The 21,843-nt window shown below is 39.4% G+C and overlaps 1 protein-coding gene across 2 annotated transcripts in view; it reads left to right on the top strand.

The window, feature by feature from the left end:
• COL5A1 (collagen type V alpha 1 chain) overlaps positions 1–21,843 on the top strand; it is a 303,659-nt gene that overhangs the window by 229,494 nt on the left and 52,322 nt on the right. For both annotated transcript variants that reach the window (XM_027869258.1, XM_027869257.1), the window contains exons 31-39: positions 885–938; positions 4,346–4,399; positions 11,893–11,937; positions 12,109–12,162; positions 13,366–13,410; positions 15,320–15,373; positions 15,989–16,042; positions 20,155–20,208; positions 21,532–21,639. In XM_027869258.1, the coding sequence (XP_027725059.1) occupies positions 885–938; positions 4,346–4,399; positions 11,893–11,937; positions 12,109–12,162; positions 13,366–13,410; positions 15,320–15,373; positions 15,989–16,042; positions 20,155–20,208; positions 21,532–21,639 (522 nt within the window). The remainder of the gene's footprint in view (positions 1–884; positions 939–4,345; positions 4,400–11,892; positions 11,938–12,108; positions 12,163–13,365; positions 13,411–15,319; positions 15,374–15,988; positions 16,043–20,154; positions 20,209–21,531; positions 21,640–21,843) is intronic.

The raw sequence follows: 21,843 nt of genomic DNA, 5'->3' as shown, positions 1-21,843 counted from the left end.
CCTTCAGGACTCAGCTGAAGCATCACTTTCTCTATGAAACCTTTCCTAATTCCCCCACCTGCTAGTGCCTTCCCTCCCATAATATCTTGTATTTAACTAATTTGTATTTATTTTCTTGATATTTGCATTTGTTGTCTTCCCCATTCAAATGTAAGCTCCTTGAGAATAGGAATTTTTTTCTTTCAATTTGCATTGCTGGTGCCTATGCTAATATCTAATCCATAACATAATAATGCTTGTTGATTCCCTGATTTATTGATTGAGTAACTCAGTTTTTCCCTGGGAAGGCACATTTTTCTCAACTCCCAGAGCATGAGCTCATTCATGACCCTATAGTGTCTGTCCTTGTTCCATATGTGTAATTCTTGCCCTCTCAACTCACATGATCCTGACGACAGGGGCCATATCTTCTCTTTCTCTATTTCCCCCAGAGTGCCTAGGCATTGGGCTGAGCACACAGTATTCCTAACTATCTGTAATTTGACTTGATAGGACCAAACGAGAGAATGTAGAGTGCTATACAAATGTGAGTTGTTATAATTGCTGGGAACCATTCCTCATGAGACCATAGGACACCATAAATGTGTCTTCATCTTGGCTATCAGTTCAGACAGTTTCACTACAGAGCTGCAAATCAGATTGCTTTAGTTTCTCCTACTTATAAATCATTGCCTTTGTCTGGCTAACATCATCTTATCATAGCTTAGAAATATCACCCTTGAAGAAAACTGATTTGAATGTCTCTTCTGCATCCCTAAGCTCTCAGAAACGATATTTCTCCTGTATTACCATCCCAACAAGTGTTTATGTTCTGTCTGTACCTCAATATAAATATAAAGTTTGCCCCCCAAACTCAATATTTGGTGTTTCTGTTGCTATTCCAGGGAAAACTTGGAGTCCCAGGTTTACCAGGCTACCCTGGAAGACAAGGTCCAAAGGTAACTTAAGGATGGGTTAAACGTTTCCTCTTAAATGTATTACTCATGCCAGTCTCCTCCTTTGGCCTCTAGCCTCCTTCACCCCTTTCTTTCACATTGTTGCCTCTTCTCCATCACTAGTCATGACCTTTTTTGTGATTCATTTTGCTTTTAAAGTATGTCTCTGCTTCTTGACCATAGCATGTTTGTAGCTGAGTTGGAAACAGGGGCCTGTTCTGTAGTTGACCTGTCCAAAGCAAGAATGAAAAGTGAATGTATCCCACCCAGCACATACAAAGCTGGACTGTGACTTGCTTTCTACAGCATCATTTGGCTGATATCAGCTATTGAGCTGCAGATGTTCAAAGCTTGCGAAACTTAATCTGCTATCAGGAAGAATCACTTTGGAGATTTGAAGGTCATTTGCCTGGAACCAAGTGTAAACAAAAGACAAGAACTTTTCCTACATGAAATCATGTTCTAGTCTAGTTCTAACAGCTCCTGGAGGCTTTGGGAACTATTTAAAAATTATTTTATCCAAGCTCCATGTTTTATTATTCATGGTTCTTCCTTAAAAAATAACTGGTTGTTTGACACTGGAGACATAATTAACAGCAAAAGAGTGTTTCATCTCCATAGTATATTTACATATGATGCCTATTCCAGGATACCTTTAGCTGGCTGCTTGACAGAGTTTGACTATAGTCAGTCATGCTAACAAAGGAAAGAGAGTGGGCTGAGACAGGAGTCCTCAGTAATGTAACCCTGGTTAAGGAAAGATGGATTGAAAACAGTTCTATGGAATACTAATAGTCACACCTACAATATGTAAGCACATCATTTATATGCAGTGGAGGCATTAGGGCTAGGGGAGCATTATGTGATTTATGAAAACATCTATCTGTGGCAGGCCCTGCAACTCCCACTGCAGCTAGAAACTGTAATGCTCTCTGTATACATAGGAAATAAAAAAGGTTGGCATCTGGACAATTATCTCTTTAGCCACCAACACCAAATTGTTGGCTGGAGATGGAGTAGGAGGAGAAGGGAGTGACAAGAAGAGGCAGAGAGAGAGAGAGAGAGACAGAGAGACAGAGAGAGAGACAGAGAGAGGGAGAGAACAGGATGTGAGTATGTGTGTGTGTGTGTAGATACAGATTGTAGCTATCATAGGTTGTAGAATTCTAAGGGACTTTGGAGGTCATCTGATCCATCTCCCTTATTTCACAGGTGAGGAAACAGAGGTCCAGAGAGGTTAAATGCCCAAGGGCAAGCAGGTAGTAAATGGTAAATTCAGGATTAAAACCCAAGTCTTCTGACTCCAAAGCCAGTATTTTTTCCATTGTCCTCTGCCTAATATGGAAAATCTATTTCAGACTTCCAAATAGCTTTTTGAAAATGTGACAGCAGAGACTTTAAACCCATGTGTATGTGTGTATATGTATGTGTGTATGTGTATGTATTTCTGTATGTGCACATACATGTTAGGACCAGTACCCAAATATCAACTAATCTCTAACAGGGTAGAATGAAGCAGAGATGTATAATAGGAAAGAAAAACTGGATTTGGAGTCAAAAGAACATATCTGAATTCCAGGTTTCCTAATTACTAGTTTTGTGAGTTTGGACAATACACTTAAACTCTGAGCTTCAGTTTTCTCCTTCGGAAAATGAAAGTGTTGGACTATATTATCTGTGAGGTTCCTGCCAGCTCTCAGTGCTATGATTCTCTTTGGAAGGAATTAGAAAAATCAAAAATCATTTTTCAGATTATACTGCTCCTCTTAGAGATAAGCAAGATTTCACCTTCGAATTAGCTGCTTTAGTTCATTAGAGTTTCGATTGAACTTAGATCCTTGGTCTAAAATTCAAGTTTTGTCAAATTCAAAGAAGTGCCAAGAAACTAAGCACATTACCATGTCTGGATAACTGTAATGTAGGCAAGAACATTATTGTAAATAAGCAATTCACTTAGAGAACAGGAAGATACTTCATGAATTGAATACTTTTCCTGTTAAAGATATTATTTAAGGTTTGTATAGACGTACAGAGCACAATATATAGTGGCACAGGGGATTTAGTGCTCAATGTGGTCCCTTGCCTATTGTAGGCTCATGAGGAATATTTGTTGAACAGATTTACTGAAATTAGTGTTTTGGCTGGGTGAGAAGTACATTGGTAACTTTGCACTTATTAGAGTAAATTTATTTTAGATATCTCATTAAAGCCAGAGGAACTAAGGAACTAAACGCTTTCATTTATATCATCCAGATTCAGAATTCTCATTGCTAGATAACAGCATTGATACTATTTATAGTACGATACTACAAATTTCTCTGTGCATCCCACATGCTTGTCTGAATGGGCATGATAGGCAGATGAAGTAGCAGCAGGTAAGTGGGTATTGCCTATCTCACTTGGTTTTTAATCCTGCAGAAATGTTTGAGACTCAGGTAATTCTTTGCTATGACAACAGAACTATAAGCTGCCTGAAGGCAGGGATGGTCCTTCCTATCCCTGTGTTGTCCACAGCATCTAATACAGGGATGTGCAAATAGTAATAGATGCTCAATAAATGTTGAGTGAATAAATAAGTGACCCTTGTCTTCCACTACTGGAAGATGAAAATCATCTTAAAAAAGAAAAAAATCTGGAAGTTTTCAGGGATCGAGAGATCGATATGAGTAAATTGTGAGATATGGTGGCCGAAAACGCTAACAGAAAGTTAAACTACTTTCAGAGAGCAACACAGTGTCCATAACAAGACAGATGACAATCTTATTGTATTCTGCCCTTGTCACACTCTAGCTATGATATTGTGTTTAGTTCTGGGTATCACTGAAAGCAACAGTGTCTCAAAGAGGGCACTCTGATGCTCTACAGTCTCAGGATCATGCCATATGTGGATGAGTTATAGAGACTAAGGATTTTTACTCTGGAGAAAAGAAGAATTGGGAGTATATCATATCTTTTTTTCAAGTATTTGAAAGGTTGTCATGAGAAAGAAGGATTAGCCTTATTCTGCAATGTATGGAAGTTTCAGAGAAGCAAATTGCAGTTTCATAGAAAGAGAAACTTCCTAATAATTAGAGCTAGCCAGAAGTGAAATGGACTGCCTTGAAATGTAGTGGATGTCCCATTCTCTGAGAGTCTCTAAGCATAAGCTGGCAAGCCTCTTGGGAATGTCAAGAGAAGAGATTCCCAGCCACGTGAGCGTTGAATCAAATGACCTCTGACGCTCCTTGCACACTGAAATTCTGTGATTTTGAAATCCATGTTGAGGCTTTGGGGTGTAAATAGTTACAGTATGTTCTTTTTAAGTATGTTAGGGTTAGTGGAGGCTAACAACACCACCAGAGAGTTCTCTAAAATCTTTCAGTATCCATCAGCCCAGTTGATTTCATGTGACTTTCCTCCATTTATTGCAGGGTTCTATTGGATTTCCTGGCTTCCCTGGAGCAAATGGAGAGAAGGGTGGAAGGGTAAGTAAGGATGATTTAGTCCTTAACCTATGCTAATTTTTTCTTCTTCTCCGTTTTGTTACCAGAGTGTATGTGTTTGTTTGGGGATTTGGTGTTTCTATTTTTAAAGTGTTTGTTGATTTCTCACCTGCTTTCCCACTTAGAAATGCTTTTTGCAGCTGCTAACCTTCAAAAAGAAGCTTTTTTTTTAGCTGTGAGTGCTGATGACAGTTTTGACAAATGGCACAATGCGTGTGTTAGGAGTGGGCCCAAATATGAGCAGAGACAAACCTGAATTCCTGATCAATTTCTGCATCTAGGAAGGCTATTCCTGACAGTAACACCTTTATAGGTCTATTTCAGCAACCCACTGATCTCTTTCTCCAGGCCCCTGCGAGTGTTGAGCTAGGGAATTTAAAGAAAGAAATTACTATGTCAGGCTTTTCCTCCACTACCATCTCCCCTGGTCCAAACTCAAGATTCTTTCATTTTATGTCTTTGCTACTGCCTAAAAAACCCCATTGCAACAAAAATCCACCTGGGTGAGTTGAGGTAGAGGAAAGTGGTTGCAGAATCCGATGCTTCTTTGTTATTGTCATGACCAAAGGCATTCTCAGAGCAGCATACTGGGTAAAATTAATGTCCTTCCTCCCTATTTTCAAATATTTCTGCCTAGTGAGCAAGTCTTCCCAGCAGGGGGTTGCCCTGGGCACTCATTAATGAAATCATGTTGTAGTGATTTATCCATTGCCAATCAGGAACAAGAAGAGGGCCTCTCAGAGGTCTTAGAATGCACCTGTCAACCCAGGCCATTCAAAGGGATGGAAAAAGAGGTAAAGAGCTGGTTTAAGTTGTTATTTTCATTCAAGGGTTATCTAGAGCTGACATTGTGTAAACACATACCCTCTGAAAGATATTTGTCCCATGTGCCATTGTAAGACCAAGCATTCAACATAAACTCAAACCAACTATTGCCAGTCCCTCACTGTTTGCCCCAGCACAGACAGTCATATTTTTTTGAGTTCTCTTGAAGTATGTTGCTCCATGTTAATGTTATCGTGTTCAAAGGCAGAGTAGATATGCTCTTTTGAGAACAGAGAGATAGATTAGACATCAGCCAAATCCCATGTAAACAAACATGTCCTGCCAGATTTCACAAAATGGAAAAATGATGACTGTTCTGGTTGAAACTTGACAGTATAAACATAGAGGGTGAGCCAGAGCACTCCCAAACCCAGCTGATTGATCAGAACTATGAAGAAGGTGCAGACAGTGCCAAGTACTAAATATCATTTGCCCTCCATTTCTGTAGCCCTTACATGACATTGTTAGAGGTTTAGTGTGATTTCTGGTGATTTGTGATCGTTATCAGTCACAGCAGTTTGGATGTGAGGTCATGTTGCCAACAGAATAAGCCAGTGACCAGTCACTCCTCAAAGCGATAACATCTCATTTGTTTTCATTTTCCACAGACTTCCCCTCTAGTGGTTAGGGCTTAGTCCTAAGGAAGTCAGAGATTAGGGGGTGAACCTCTAATGGAACAATTGACTTTGCTCCATTCCATGAACCCTAACCATAATCAATCATCTCATGAAAATGTACTTTTGGTTGGATGGGGACCTGGGTAAGAGGATGTGGATTTCACTGCACAGCTCTTCTCTACTATCAGAGATACAATTCAGAGATGTTCCCTAATGCCACTGGGTCAGTAGCATGTCTTTCATATGCAATGAACAGCAGATAATACTTGTGTGCCACATTTAGTGAGAGTTATTCCAAGGCAGAATGGGCTGACCTAGGAGAAAATGATTTCCCCTTCACTGGATGTTTCTGAGCAGAACCTGCATGATCATTCTTTGAAGCTTTGGTAAAGAGAGTTGTACTTAGGCATAGATTGTTCCAGATCAGGGGTGGGGAACCTAAACTTCACAGAACAAATCTTCTTAATAAAAGGATTTGTTCTGTAAAACTTGGACTAAGTCAAAAGGCCATGCCCAAGGACCTAGAAGGTCACATGTGGCCTCAAGGCCACAGGTTTCCCACCCCCAGCCTGGACAGCTTTTGATAGATGCTAACTCTGGGAGTCTATGATTCTATAATAGCCATTTGAACTTTTCCAAAGTCTTTACTTTGCAACTGAATAATTTCCTCTTTCTTTCTGAGAGGGACCTTCATCAGTATGATGTCCTACTAACCAAAGACTCTCCGACTTCAGCAGCTTAGTTCAGTGATGTGTCTTGACTCCAGAGATTACGTCTAAAGGATTTAAGTATACTGGTATAGTAGAAAGAGCACAATAAGCCTTGTTAGCCAAGTTGCACTCTTTTTCTGAACTTGCAGTATCCTTAGCTACAAAAGGAGGGGGTTGGATCAATCTTTCTCCAAGGTTCTGTCTGTCTAAAATCTGTCAATCTTGGATGTTAGTAGTATCTACACTTATCATTGGGAAGAATGTACAATTTTGTTCAGTGCACACAATTTTTACCAGGAACATCTTTTTATACTCAGTGGGCATTTCTTCCACCAGCACAGTCTGCAACCCACTCTTACCTTCTCATCCTGTGTTATTCTTGTCAATGCCCTTTCCCAAAATATTCCATAGAGGATCTTTCCAAAGTGATGAAGGCCTTACTCAGAATTGCTGAGGTGGAAGGACCTTAAAGGCTACCGAATCCAATCCAAACCATATATGAAAGGAATCCCTACTATAACACACTTGATTATTGGAGGTTGAGGCCCTCAAATAAAGGGGAACCCACTGCTTCTGGAAACAGCCTATTTCTATTAAGATATTTCATGGATGCCAATGGAATACTCAGGTTATCTCATCTCCCATCCCTTACTTTGACTATATAACTAGCCTATCACCAATTGTACCATTGAAAAATGTTAACAACAGGGGCAGCTAGGTGGTGCAGTGGATAGAGCACCGGCCCTGGAGTCAGGAGGATCTGAGTTCAAATCCGACCTCAGACACATAACACTCACTAGCTGTGTGACCCTGGGCAAGTCACTTAACCCCAATTGCCCTCACCAAAAAAAATAAAATATAATTGGGAAATATTTTTTAAAAATGTTAACAATTAACATAAAGCAATTTCTTTGTGTGAGGGTTAGTCAATGATTCCAAAGATCTTTAACCTTTAAAACCTCTTTGGAAAACTTTGGTATTAAATTTTTAGAGCATTGAGTGTTGACCAGATTCCCTGATTCAGATTCTCTGATATTTCAGACACTTCTCTGTTTTAAGGTGAGCTCTTTGAATACCTATTTAATTAATCAATGAATTGCCTCAGTGAGCTAAAGGAGCTGATGGGCTGTAAAAGTTCCTGATTTGATAAATACGGTGTTACTTAGACATCCAGAGACTATTGAACCAATTAGCTCTCTCCAGAATGTTCCCCTGGCATTTGCAGCCATGCCTCTGAGCCACATGCTAAAGGATGGTGGTGCTGATTCTGGCTAGCTCTCTACTTCATCACTGGTCTCATTCCTAGGCCCAGTTATCAGGTCATTAAGTTTGAGTCACGTCACTGCAGATATATTCATGGAACCCAATAAAGATTTGTCACTTGTCAAAAGTCTTTGGCCACTTTTACAAAACACCCTCCAAGAGCCCCAAATGGAAATGATTAAAATCTGGTCAGAAGCAATGGGAAACAATGGGGAAGGTGATGAGAAACAGGAGTTCAGCAACCTCAACTAGAGTAAGGAGCTTGCACCTCATTAATCCTGCCCAGCTGAGAATTGATGGGGGAGCTCACAGTGGATACTGTGTTGAGTAGAAGAGGGCTGTGGAACAATTCCATTTTCAGAGTGAGAGAGCTGGAAAAGAATGAATATCTGCACCACATGTTTTGGCTTCTTGGTCTGGATTAGTATAGAACACAATTCAAGGTTTCTCCAATGGCCTTTTGAAAAATGCAGGATGGAGAGAAAAGTCAAATTTTGTTAGGTACTCTCCCACCCCAAGTGCTGAAAACTGCAAATTAACTCTACTCTCCACATTTCTGCTGTGTACGTTATCCTCATGTGCTTCTTGACAATGGAGCCCAAATTAGGAAAATTAAATCCACTGCCATTTTGTGTTTTTGGCATGAGTCAAAACATGGACTTCAGCATGGGAAAATGAGGCCATTACTTTTCTTCTGAACACACGGTAATGGTGTTTAATATGTTGTTAGACGGAGAGACCAGCCATCTTTATCTTTCCCCTGTCAGAATTAATCATAGCCTCCTGTTTCAGAGAACTGAGTGCATCTGTCAGACTCATAAACCTTCTGTTTAGTTACTGCTGTGGAAAGATGGTTTAAATACTGTTTCAGTTGAGGTTCCCCCACCCCCATTCCCATTGCCTTCCTCTATTCCCCTTCTCTCCTTGCAAAGTTCCCGGAATGGAGGAAGAATATGTAAATATTTAGGACACCTTAATTGGGTTTGCATTCCACAGTACTCTTGAGGACAGCATACTTTCAAAGTTACAGTGTTGGTTCAATGGCTGCCATTTGCAAATGCCCCAGGCCCCCCTCTTCTTTCTTTTCCATATCCTCTTGTCTAGGACTCTTTTTTAGCAGGCCCCCAGGATTTGAGGGTGGTGTGGATTTTAGTAATGGAAAACTTTAGCTCAATGACCATGAATTTTGAGAATCAGATTTCTTTAAAGCTCTTCTTGGATTTTTTTTTCCAATTTGGCACCTGGTTTTAGTAGACCAAAGAGAGACTGGGGTTATTGATAACTAAATCTGTGATACTCAGAGACAATGCTGTTTTTCTGATTAATTTTAACCCAGGAATTTTTATTTTTCTTCTGTTTGTCTGCTATTAGCAAAAATAAATCTGTTGGTTGAATATGAATAGATTTTTCCACCTTGCAAAAAAAAATAGCCATGGCTATAAGCAGAAAAACAGGCATCAGCAACATGATAAGCTCACCTCAGTGGCCTTCCTGGGGCCTGGGAACAAGCCCCTCTGGAATGAAAGAGAATTGGAGAGTACTGCCCTATCTTGTGCAGAGCAAATCTTCCTAAACCTGCCCCAGAATCTGTGAACTTTTGTGATCTTTTTGATTATCAACTAAGTAGAATACTAATAATAACATTAACCACCTTCTCTCATGCTTTACAACTTATAAAATGCTTAGATGGGATCACATATATAGAGCTGGAAAGGACCTTTAAGGCCATCTACTTCACCCCATTCAATTTACAAAGGAAAGGAAGTCCGCAAAAATTAAGTGATTTGCCAAAAATCACACAGGGTAAATGACAAAGGGAGGCTTTGAATTCAGATCTCGTGACAGTCAATCTGATATTTTTACTACAGTGCCCCTACTCTACAATTTCTCCACAATGACCCTGTGAGGTAATTAATGCAAGGATGATAATTCCTATTTTATAAATAAGGAAACTCAGGCATAACAAGGTTGGGGCAGGTCCAAAGTCACATGGCTATTCATTGCAGCCTCTGGACTTGAACTGAAATAGTCTGAATCCAAGCCTACTTTTCTTTCCACATTGCCTCCCAGAAGTGACCAGGGTCCCTTCACAAAGCAAAGGATGCCAGAAAGGAACAACTGAAGTGAGGAATGGACCTGAGCCATTTCAGAGGTCATGCCTTCTTCAAGGAGGAGTCTAGCAAGTGATTTGTTTATGTCAAGAACTACAGACTGAAGGGATCATTCTGTATGATGGTCCAGTTATCTGGACCGTGAGCTGCTTGTGACTAAAGTTGTTTTAAAGAAAGGAAAACAAAGTCCTTGAACATAATGACTCCTGGGAACCTCGAATTAAAACTGTGGTTACATCTTATAGGTTTCATTCTTGGGTTCGGTCCCAAGGCCAGTGTGTGTGAGTTTGTAGTCTGACTGATTTCAGATGATAACTGGACATTTACCACAACATGAAAAGCCCAAGCTATATCATTTTCAATTCAATTCAATTCTGTTCAATAACCTTTATAAAATGTCTGCCATGTGCAAGGCCCTGGGTTAGGTGCTAGGAATACAGAAACAGAGGTGACTGACTATGCAGGCATAGCTCCGCTGAATGCCCACTCTCATTTTTTAAGATAGTTGGGTCCTTTCACTGTGGTTACTCTCAGAAGCACGAACATGACCGATGTATCTCCATTTATAAATGCCAGGAACAAACTCAGTTCAGTCATGGATATTTGCTTTGGTGTAAAGTTTGTAATTTGAAAAAAGCAGATGTTTCATTAATTTTCTTGTGCAAACAGTTCTCTGTTGCCAAAGGATATTGCCATGTAATTAAAGCAATGGAGGCAGAGTGCATTGTTAAAAAGCAACATAATTAACTCATCATTATAAATGCTTTTATTAAATTCCTTTCAAAACACAGACCACTAAAATTCAAGTTTTGTTTCAAAGCAAATGAATGATTGATGATTAAATGACAGTGAGTATTTTTTTGTGAGTCACCTTTAACAAAGTCTGGTCCTTTTGGGGTTTTATCATCAAAAACCAGAAGCGTAATAAGATGGATTGAGAAACTGTGAAGGTACATGAGATTTTTCTGAATAAAAAATATCCCCACTCAAGTAGTGTAATGGCTTTACTTTTCAATTCCCAGAGCCTACATTTACAAGAAAAAAATGTTAATGGTGCAGTAGAAAGAGAATCAGATTGGAGTGGAGGGAAGAGGAGAGGGTCAAGGGGTCAGAGTTTACTTCCAGCTCTGTCATTCCTTGCTATATGACAACATGATCCGTTAGGCCAGCAGGCAGTAGGTAAACTCTATTTTTCCAATTCTTATGACTTTGCTGGGAAACAAGTATAGCACATTATGCTCCACGCTTTGGTGAATGTGAAAAGAAGTCCAAATTCCATTAGAAGAGAAGAAAAATAACTTTCATATATGATTTATATTCCAAATTGCAAGTTTGCTTGTCGAGAGAATCTGTTGAAATTTTAATGGCTAATATGCTTAACTGCAGCTCAAGTAAATTATGTATGAAAAGAGTTGCTTCTTTTCATTTTTTCTTACAATAATGATTTTTCCCTTGCCGTGTATGTATGTATGTGTGTGTGTGTGTGCATGCATGTGTAGGCTTAAACCTCATTCAAATTACAATAAGAAAAATCCATCTCATAAGGGCCTATACAACTATATGAAGCTATGTGGGTTGTGCCTATGGTAACCTGACTTGCCCTGTTTACATTTCTCTTGAAAACAAGTGGGAGGAAATGGTGCTCTAAGAGATGCTCAGAGTTTGGGATTCCTTCCCAAACTAGTACCAAAGGAATACTGGTCACCTAGTCACCTTGGTAGCACAAGATTGATGCCATCTTCCAAGGATGGTGATGGTTTGAATTCAGGTCTTCCTAACTCCAAATCCTGTCGCTCTATGCATTATGCCTCTAGTTAACAGGCTGTGGCATTTTATAAGTGTTTGTTAAATTCAGCTGAAAGTAATCAGACCACAGTAATGTCCGTTAGAGATGACAGTAACAACTGGTACAGCATGAGTGACTCACCATTCTTCTCATTTGATCCTAGGGAACACCTGGAAAACCAGGACCAAGAGGGCAAAGAGGTCCAACGGTAACTATTCTTTTGTCTTTGGGGGCTTATGTTTCAGATGATCTTTAAAAGATCAGAGATGACCTGTGCCAGAATGAGTAGGAGCAGAGGAAGGGCTATTAGGTTGAAATGGAAGAATTTCGCTCTATATGTAGGATACTTAACATTTTCTCTACTTTGCTGTGCTTTCAGGGCCCACGTGGTGAAAGAGGTCCAAGAGGGATCACTGGCAAACCTGGACCTAAGGTATGTGTTCAAACTCTTTATCCTGTGTCACCATCAGGTAATGCCACACACTGAACTGAGGTTGGGATGCTGCCAAAACATCTAGCACATGAATGTGATCTTTTTTCTCCTCCTGGAAAAAAAAAGGAGGAATCTTAGGTTTTGAAGAAATCTCCCTCTCCCTTCTTTAATGACCTTTCAACAAGTTAAATCAAAGTAATCACAGAACTAAGTGTAACACTTATTCACATGTGGTTCTAAATACTGAACAGGGAAAATGTTGGCCCAAACACATTGAGTGATTTGGTAGTGTCCCAGTTGTTTAACTCTGGAATGCTAGATCCAGGCATTTGATAAATCCCCAAACACAGCTGGAATCACCCATTCCTCATGGTGAAGGTTCATTATTTATTTGAAAAGGACTTACAAACCTTTGGAGGGAAATTTTGTCAGAAACACTAAGAATGATCTTTTTGTCATCAGTAAGCATCTGCCAGTAACATACAACTCTTCCCTCCTGACAAATGGTTTTAGAGCCAGCTAGTTAAATCAGTAATCCTTTTTTTTTCCTTTTAAAAAATATAAGCTTTAGCCAGCTGCATGATTCTTGTTCTTTTGATACTGATATTCTAAAATAAGTTACCTTTGTGAAGAAAATAGTTTCTGATTGGCTTGGGGCTTACTTTTCTTTCCTTTTCTTTCTTTTTTTCTTTTTGACAGATAACCAGAATGTAACAGGATAGTAATGACATATAAACAGTTCTCTTGTATAACTATCGACCCCATAAACTGAGTCCATTCACAGCTACCATTTTGGAATAATGATAGTAAAAAGTCTTTATGGGAAAACACATTGTCATCATGTTGAAGTAGGCATTAAAATAAACAGCTGTGCTTTGTCTTGACATGAATTTTTGATAAATACTTTGACTGGAGCTCAGCATTTCTTTCCCAGCAGGCATCAGTCATCCTCTTCAAGTGCCCTAGCCCAGTTGCTGTTTTTTCAGTCGTATATTTGTATTCAGCTGTAGTGTGGGATAATAGATAGCCTTTTGGGCCATTGATGAGTCTTTTATTAGAAAATCAGAGAAAATCCTAGGGAAGTTGAGCAGCTACATCTTTATGACATCAGCCTTTTTAGATTTTTATACTTTTATAATGTCATAGAATAGAATCCTTAAAAATCAACAAATATTGCTATTTTTCCTTCTTTTTTCTCTGAAGGGCAACTCTGGTGGTGATGGCCCATCTGGTCCTCCTGGAGAACGGGTAAGGTGTTTTAGACACTGCTATGGTTGTGACTGCAGCATGCCTCTTCTCCCCAAACATACTCCCTTCCCTAGTACCAAGAAAGCCCCTTGACAGTGACCCCTTTCCCCACCCAGGGAAGATGAAAATATCCTAAGATTTCCTAAAGGAATATGATGTTCTCTTAAGATTTACAAGGAAGAAAGCAAAGTTTGGGTGTAGGTAACTTCAGAAAAACAAATCTCTAAGCTAAAAATTACAGCCAGCAGGAAATAAGGCAACATGCCCTTAGCTACAGTCAGGGTGTCGTATAAGTGCTTGAGGCAGTGAGATTTAGATCACATCCATTCTTAGCTAAACACAAAAGCTTGGCTTGTATTTCTGTAGTTGGGGGAGGGAAAAACTCCAAATCTTCTTTTCAATGATTACTTTCAGTTGAATTTTGTTGTTGTTGTTGTTGTTGAGTCTTTAGTCATGTCCTCATTTGGGGTTTTCTTAGCAAAGATACTGGAGTGGTTTGCCATTTCCTTCTCCAGCTCATTTTACAGCTGAGGAAACTGAGGTAAACAGGGTTAAGTGACTTGCCCAGGGTCACACAGCTAGTAAGTGACTAAGGCCAGATTTGAACTCAATTCTTTCTTATTCCAGGCCCTTCGCTCTATCCACTGTGCCACCTAGCTGCCCCTCAGTTGAATTTAGCAAACACTTTGAAATGCTTCAGCCTTTCAGCGAGGGGCATAGTATATAGAGCGCTGGATTTAGAGTCAGGAAGACCTTAACTCAAATCCTCCTTCAGACATTTATTAGCTATGTAAAACAGGCCCTGACCAGGCCCCTTAACCTCTCTCAGCCTCCATTTTCCTATCTGTAAAATGAGGGTAATAATATCACCTAATTTACACTGTTTTTGTGAGGATCCAATGAGATTTTTGTACACACACACACACAAACACACACATACACACATACACACACGCACACACACGCGCGCGCGCGCGTACACGCACACACATACACAGATACCAAAGACAAATGGAATACAGACCCTCTCTCAAGGTGTCTATAACCTAATAGAACAAAGAACAATTAAACAAATATACAAATGATAATAAGAGAGAGTGTGGGAGGTGCCAGAGAGAGAGAGTCAGGCAAGATGCTGTGATGAGCAAATAATCTCTTTCAGTTTGGGGGTGGTGTAGGGAAGTCTTCATGGAAGCAGCAGCTGTCAAGGAAGATTGACAGGCTTTCTCTAATCCAGGATAGTAACAGTCTTCAGACAACACTATCTCCAGCTACTGCTTTTTCTGACAAATGCACATACCAAGTACCAGTGCGTGCTTCTTTTCACTGGTTCCAGGGATATTTAATTCATTCATCAAATCTTATTAAGCACACTCTAGGATCATATGATCATGGTTTTGGAGTTGGGAGGGACCTCAGAAGCTATCTAGTAGAACCCTTTCATTTTACAAAATAGGAAACTGAGGCCCGTGAAGGTTAAGTGATTTACCCAAGGTTATACAGATAGTTAAGTGTCAGAGGCAGGATTTGAAGAGATCCTCTGGCTGCAGAGCCATTGCTCTTTCTACTGTGCTATGGTACCTACTATACCTACCACTTGGAGTAGGTAGGAACAGATAGAAATGCCAAGTTTAGATAAGACATGGTTCCTATCTCTTGCAGTTCACAGTCTAGTAAGAAGACGACCAGACACAAATACAAATAACTATAATATACAACATTATGCTATAAGCTCATTAGAAAGGTGCTAAGTGACACCTGAGAGGGGGACTCAGTACTGCTAGATGCCAGGTAGGCTCAAGAATGAATAAGATAAATCCTTGTCCCTCTGGCAACTGCTAGTGTAGGAGAAAATATAGCAAAGAGTGCTTCTTTGAAATTCAGCTTTTAAATCACTTTCTGTCTTCAGGGACCTAATGGACCTCAAGGACCCACAGGATTTCCCGGACCAAAGGGCCCTCCTGTAAGTAACTTCTCAGTCTCTGCTAGCATTCATTTTCTTCATTTGTAAAATAAGGAGAATAACACTAGCATTATCTACCTCACAGAGTTGTTGCCAACTTTCAAGTGCTATGGAAATGGGTGTTGTTTTTATAATGCCTGTATTTTCATTGGTGTCATCATTGACTGGGTTTCTGTGGACAAGTGTTGGGTTCCAACAATCCAATCCTACAGGCATTTATTTAGCACTTTCTATGGGCAAGGTGTCATGTGAACTCCCCAAAAGCAAGCCTAATAAGCTGACATCAATGTCTTGCCATCTGTTGATTTCTCAGTTGATTTGCCCAGTATTCCTAAGACAAGACAACGATCCTTTACAGAAATATGAGTGTCTTTCTCCTTCTGCCAACAATACATGTTCCGTTGGGTTTAATCATTAGCGATCCCCAAGAAAATGCTAAACAGTGGATATTTCTATAATGCGTTACTTTGAAATATCCACAGGGAAAACCATTGAATTGCAAAATATAAAAATAAAAAAGCCCAATGTTTTTCACAATCAGGTCTGAATTTCTCTAACAGTGTGCTTGCTTAGTAGAACTTGAGTGAAACCTTCTCTCTATGTTTTCTTCTTCAGGGTCCTCCAGGGAAGGATGGACTTCCTGGGCACCCTGGACAGAGAGGTGAAACTGTAAGTATGTGGAAATGCTGGTGAATCATTAAACCTGACCGATACCATGCTACCTGGTTTTTCTAAACTGTTCTGTGTAGATGAGGAGACCCTGCTACATTGATGCTTATTTCCAGACTGGTGTGTCTTCAGCTGTGTCAAGAAATCCATGAGAATTAAGCCACATTTGTGGCTGAACCAATCAGGCAAATGATGATTTCCTTTAAAGGTCACATATTCAACTTAATTTTTTTTTTATCTGGGCTAGACTATGATTTTTTACTAACAGCCTCTTCTGATGTCTCATTATGGACTGGAGATTACCTGAAGTTCTCTGGCAGGAAGAAATCTAGAAAGGTTTTGTGACTAGCCCTGGCAAGGACCTGCTATTCAGAGCCAGACTAGCCAAATTTGGAAAAATATCAAAACATCATCAGAATGTTGGTGGCCAAATGACCTTTTCTGGGGTGTGTGTGGCTATAATGACACAGTCCACTACAGCACAGAGTACCAATGCTATCTGTTGGTGGAGTAAGTACCTACACTGATGATGTGAAAAATCTTTTTTTAAGCATTGAAGTAGACAAAAAGAGTTACTTAGCCTGGAGAAGATAGCTAGGATGGCTAGAAGATAGATAAGATATGCTAAGAACAATTCTCTCTATCATTGCTTCTAAACCAACCATAGGGATTTAACTACTAGCCATGTGGAAGTCCATTTTGATATTAGTAGAAAATCACAAATAAATGTCATACAATTCCTTTTATCCAAACCCATGTATACCCATGTTTCTAATCTGTCTAGAGTATCTTGTGTGTTTACATTGGGATGTATGTGACTATGCATGTGTTTAAATTGGAAGGGGGCTAAAGAAGCCCTACTCTCTTAGCTTACACAGTAAGATGTTTTTATAATGCACGAGTTCATGGAAGAAGGATCCCTTTGAACTTGATCTTGCCTTTCCAAATGACCTGGATGTATCAAATTAAATCGTAGTTATACGTGATGCTGACCTTCTTCGCAGTTAATTACATAATGTTGGCCTTCTCTTTAGTAAAAAAGCCTGGACAATAATTACAGTTTTCAGATTAGGCTCTTCATAGAGAAAAATTTCTGTACTGTAAATAATAAGCATAACCTGCTTATGTTGAGTATGTCTCAGGAACACATATTTATCTTTGACCTTCAGAATGAACTTTTCCATTCTTTAGAATTTCATAGTGGTGGGCATACTAATGCAGTCTTCAAAATGACCCTAAGCTTTTAGTTTTTAGCAAGCTAATTAGATTAATGACTTATTAGATTAATTAGATCAATAATAGACTAGATCAATTAGATCATTAGAACAGTAATATGGATAACCACACAAGACTCAAGCAGTCTGTAGTTGGCCCTTACTGGGTCAACCTGAGAGTGAAGCCCAGTATTACATGTGCTGAAGCTGTTCCTTTGGGAAGGCTATAGAGAGACTGATGATGGTTTGGCCCAGGCTATTGAATAATTATCCCTCAACTTGAATTGTCTTCTGCCTACTTTGTTACCTCGTTGTTTCTCTCTCTCTCTCTCTCTCTCTCTCTCTCTCTCTCTCTTTCTCTCCACCACTTTGTCAATTTTAAAAGATGTTATTGTGCAGATGCAAACATTATTTGACACCCAGGAGAATGATGAGGCATGCAGGAGGTATGATGAACTGGCTCTATTTCTTTGCCGATCTCTTTCCTGCCTGATGGCAAATGGCCTTTAAGAATGCCCATAGCAAATGTATGCCATTTTGTAAAGTGTGTTCTTGAATGCCATGTTTAATATTTTCTTGGTGTCTGCTTTAAAAAAAATGTTTCATCTCCCTTTCCCCCACTTTGGTTCATTTTGATGAAACTTCTTTTAATTACCTCTTAACCACAATGTTGCATGATGCATGGTAGCAAAGAGATGGAGATTAATTTGATATTTTGTTTACAGGGACAAATTAAAACATTTCTTCTGAGCTTTGCATTTTTTCTGTAATGCCCTTCTGGAATAATAAGGTAGAAGGCTTTGCATCTGGTGCATTTTTTCCCCTCTGACTTAACCTGGAAGTTGGCAAAATAATTAGGCTGCTTGTCGTTTGCTAAGAAAATAATGTAAGCACTTTCCAGATGCATTCTTTTTGTGCCTTTTTACACTCCTAAAGGCTGAGCTTGGTAAAGGAAGAAAGAGGCCTGTAGTAATTCACATGAACAATGCCTTTGTCCTCATCTTTGAGATCCATTTAGGGCATTTCTGCCAAAGAGGTGTTTATGTTACTAAGGTCCAAATGGATACACATACCCATGAGATGTTTTTCTGTCCCATCCCCAATGTTTTCTGACTTCTTTCGATTCTGTGCTGACCCTGCCAGCAGTAGCATGTGCTAAGAGGCTGTGTGGTGATAATAGTCTCAGTTTTATTATTAACTCACTGCCTCTTTGGGCCTCAGATTCTTCAACTGGAAAATAAGGGAGCTGGGCCAAATGCCCTTGAAGATTTTAGCCATTTAAAGTTCCTTTGAAAATTGTTCTCAACGTGAAATGAAAGGATCCTTTTCAGCTTGGGGCTGAAGGGGGAGCGGTCTTCCAAAAGCCGCTGTAGCCTGCTCAGCATTAAAAACAAAGAGGATAGGTTTCTTATGGTTTTAAATGTAGGCAATAAGGGTAACTCAGTGCTTTTGCATGTAGACTTTGGCAACATATGGTATCCAGCTATATTCAGTCTCAATGAACTATCATGGAACCCAGAGTGCATTGGATTTAGTATGCATGTATATGTGTGTATGTGTTTCCTCTCTCTCTCAACACCCTGAGTATCCTATATCACATGGATGAAGATTGTAGGGTCCAGGAATTCCCTCAAATCCTATGCTGCCTTTATTTGGCTCCTATGTGACAGAAATACATTCATGTCTTAAGGACATTCCCAGTCCTAGTCCCATTCATTGATCTATGCTGAATAGAGAAAAGTTTCCTTTTACAGGAAGGAATAATATATCTGTATCTTGAAGAAGTTATATTTCTCTGCTTCTTGGGAAATTTAAGCCCCTCTGTAATTCATAGAATCATAGATTCAGAGCTAGATGGAACCTTAGCAGTCATCTTGTTCAATTTCCTCATTTTAAAGATGAGAAAACTGAGACTCAGAAATTAAGTGAGTTATCCAAGGTCACATAGGTATAAAGTGGCAGAGTCAGGATCCAAACCCAGGTCCCTTGACTCCAAATCTAGCATTCTTTCCATTATACCACACTGCTGGTTTAGCAATTCTGAGTTCATCATATTTGATTTTATCTATTACGGTCACACAATAGAAAAATGTTCCTGACATTTTTAATGATTTTTTTCTCGCCAATAGCTATTCCCTAAATGGATTTGGTGATATGGTTATGGTATGATGGTATCCTACATGAAACCAGTAGCATCTTTTGAAGGCTACAGGGCTGTGCTGTATTCTCTGAGAAGCAAGAATGTCCTAGACATCAACAGTAAAATCTTTGTCCCTAAAGATTTATTTCTCCTCTAAATGACAGACTAGGAGATTCCAAACTAATTATCAAATATAAAATGATCATTTTTTCACATCTGCTTAAATTATTCATACCAGAAAGAGGATATTTCATTTCAATCTAAAGTCATATAGACAATTTAAACCACTGAATTTGAGAACCAGTATGGAGTCACAACTGCTTGCTTAGCAAGCTCAGAATAGCAAGCGAGTTAAATTACCTATTGAGCATAAGAAGCACTAAAGGGAGAAAGAGAGAACTACCCATGAAGCCACTAATGAGGAATAGCCAAGAACACTGGCTGCACCAGCAAGACACGGGGACAAAATGGCACCAAGTCTACTCTGAAAATGGATGTTTCATGACATCAAAAAGATTAACTGTTGATTTAAACTATGTTTATCAGCACATAAACATGGTGCACTGAGAGCAGGTTCACTACCTTCAAGATATTAAATGAAAATGAATCAAGAAGAATAGAGGCTCTCCTTGTGAAATATGGGATGTCTAGATGTTGAGGGAGTTTATAAATGTCTAAATGAGAAATGGTATGTCACTATGAGGTGAAGACATGAGTTGCTTTGTATATTCAGGTGTGATGAACTTCTTTCCTAACAGGGCTTCCAAGGCAAGACTGGTCCTCCAGGTCCTCCAGGTGTTGTTGGCCCCCAGGTGAGATATTAACATTGGAATATTTCTTGAGTCCTCTAGCACTCCCCATACATCCCTTCAAGAATATGATTTCACAGACAAGAAAACTAACTGTGGAGAAAGAAAGGGATTGGTGAATTTAAACCCACCAGTCAACTAATATTTATTTGTATCTCCGTTATATGCAAAGCCCTAAGCTTAGCTCTGTGAAAGAATACAAAAGATATAAAAGACATGGACCTTCCTTTCAGTGAGCTTACAGTCTGATGAGGGAGACAAGATTTAAACACATGACCAGATGGTGGTTTATGGTAATTATCCAATGAGAGGGATAGAGAGTAAATCTGAGTGATCAGTGTAAGATGAAATCATTGTAAACTATGATAATCCAGGAGTCTTCATGAACTTGAGATGAGCTTTGAAGAATTAGTAGGATTCATGTAGGAAAAAAGTATATTGAGAAGTGTTTGAGGTGGAGGGAATAGAAACAAGGGATGTACCTGCAAAGGATTTTCAGGGGCCCATGAGGAGACTGGTTTGTCAGGCTGAAATGGAGAAATTATATCAAGTAATAATGGGAAATATACCTGGAATGGTATGTTAGAGCCAGATTGCAGAGGGTCTTTAGATGCCAAGCTAAGAAGAGTGGACTTTATCCTACTAGAGAGCCTCTTGAAATTTTACTTAGTAATGGCTCTCCCAATTCTCACCTCTCTTGTTCCTTCCAATATTTGTGCATTTCTCATTGGATGTTCACCAAATGAAATTTTCAGCAAACCAATCAGAATGGTGATTTTCAGCCAGCAGGTAGGATAAGTATCAGCTAAACAGAGTTACAGGTCAATATATTTCATAGAATATTATACCTGGTGAAGACATGGCGCTGAATAAGATATTGATCTGTACTGGTCACACAACAGCAGAGGGGAAAAAAAAACTCCAGGAGTTATTTATGATGAGTTTACTTCCTCACCAATAGCTGTTCTCTGAGTAGATTTGGTGATACTTCATTGAACTCATTTCCATCCTATGTTCCTGTGTAATGGAAGCCTTGCCTTGTTTAATGAAAGGTGACAGTCAATTGGGAGAAAAAAAATAAAAGCTAGACACACTACAGCAGTTAATGTATCCATTCAATAATGTCAAGGATGTTGGTTTCCTGTGATTATCTCTTTTGGTGATGTTCCTTTCAGAATCTTTACTAGTGGGAGAAGAGAAACTGAAATAGTGAGAACAGACCCTTAATCCTACTGATTAGGGGTGGTGCCATTAGATATGGGAAGAAAATTTTCTGTTCACTCTTCCTTTTTCCTTGAAAACATGATTATTATCTGATCTTCACAGGGCCCCACTGGAGAAACTGGCCCAATGGGAGAACGTGGTCATCCTGGCCCACCTGGCCCTCCAGGTGAGCAAGGTCTTCCAGGCCTTGCTGGAAAGGAAGGAACTAAGGTATGCTGTTCATTTCTTTGCATTGGGAAATATTTTCCTGAAAGAACTACTCCTACAGTTTATCACTTTCATGGGTCTTAGCCTTATTCCCTTTAAGGAAATGATTGATTCGTTTTGAATGGATCTGCTTATAAACAGACATAAAAATGATAAAGAGGATGGATATTTTTTTATGAGGAGAACCATTAATCTAATCTGATCAGG

Source organism: Vombatus ursinus, unplaced genomic scaffold (assembly GCF_900497805.2).
Source record: "Vombatus ursinus unplaced genomic scaffold, bare-nosed wombat genome assembly UNPS02014793.1, whole genome shotgun sequence".
In the NCBI taxonomy this organism is placed as follows: Eukaryota; Metazoa; Chordata; class Mammalia; order Diprotodontia; family Vombatidae; genus Vombatus; species Vombatus ursinus.
This window is presented reverse-complemented; position numbering and strand designations above follow the sequence as displayed.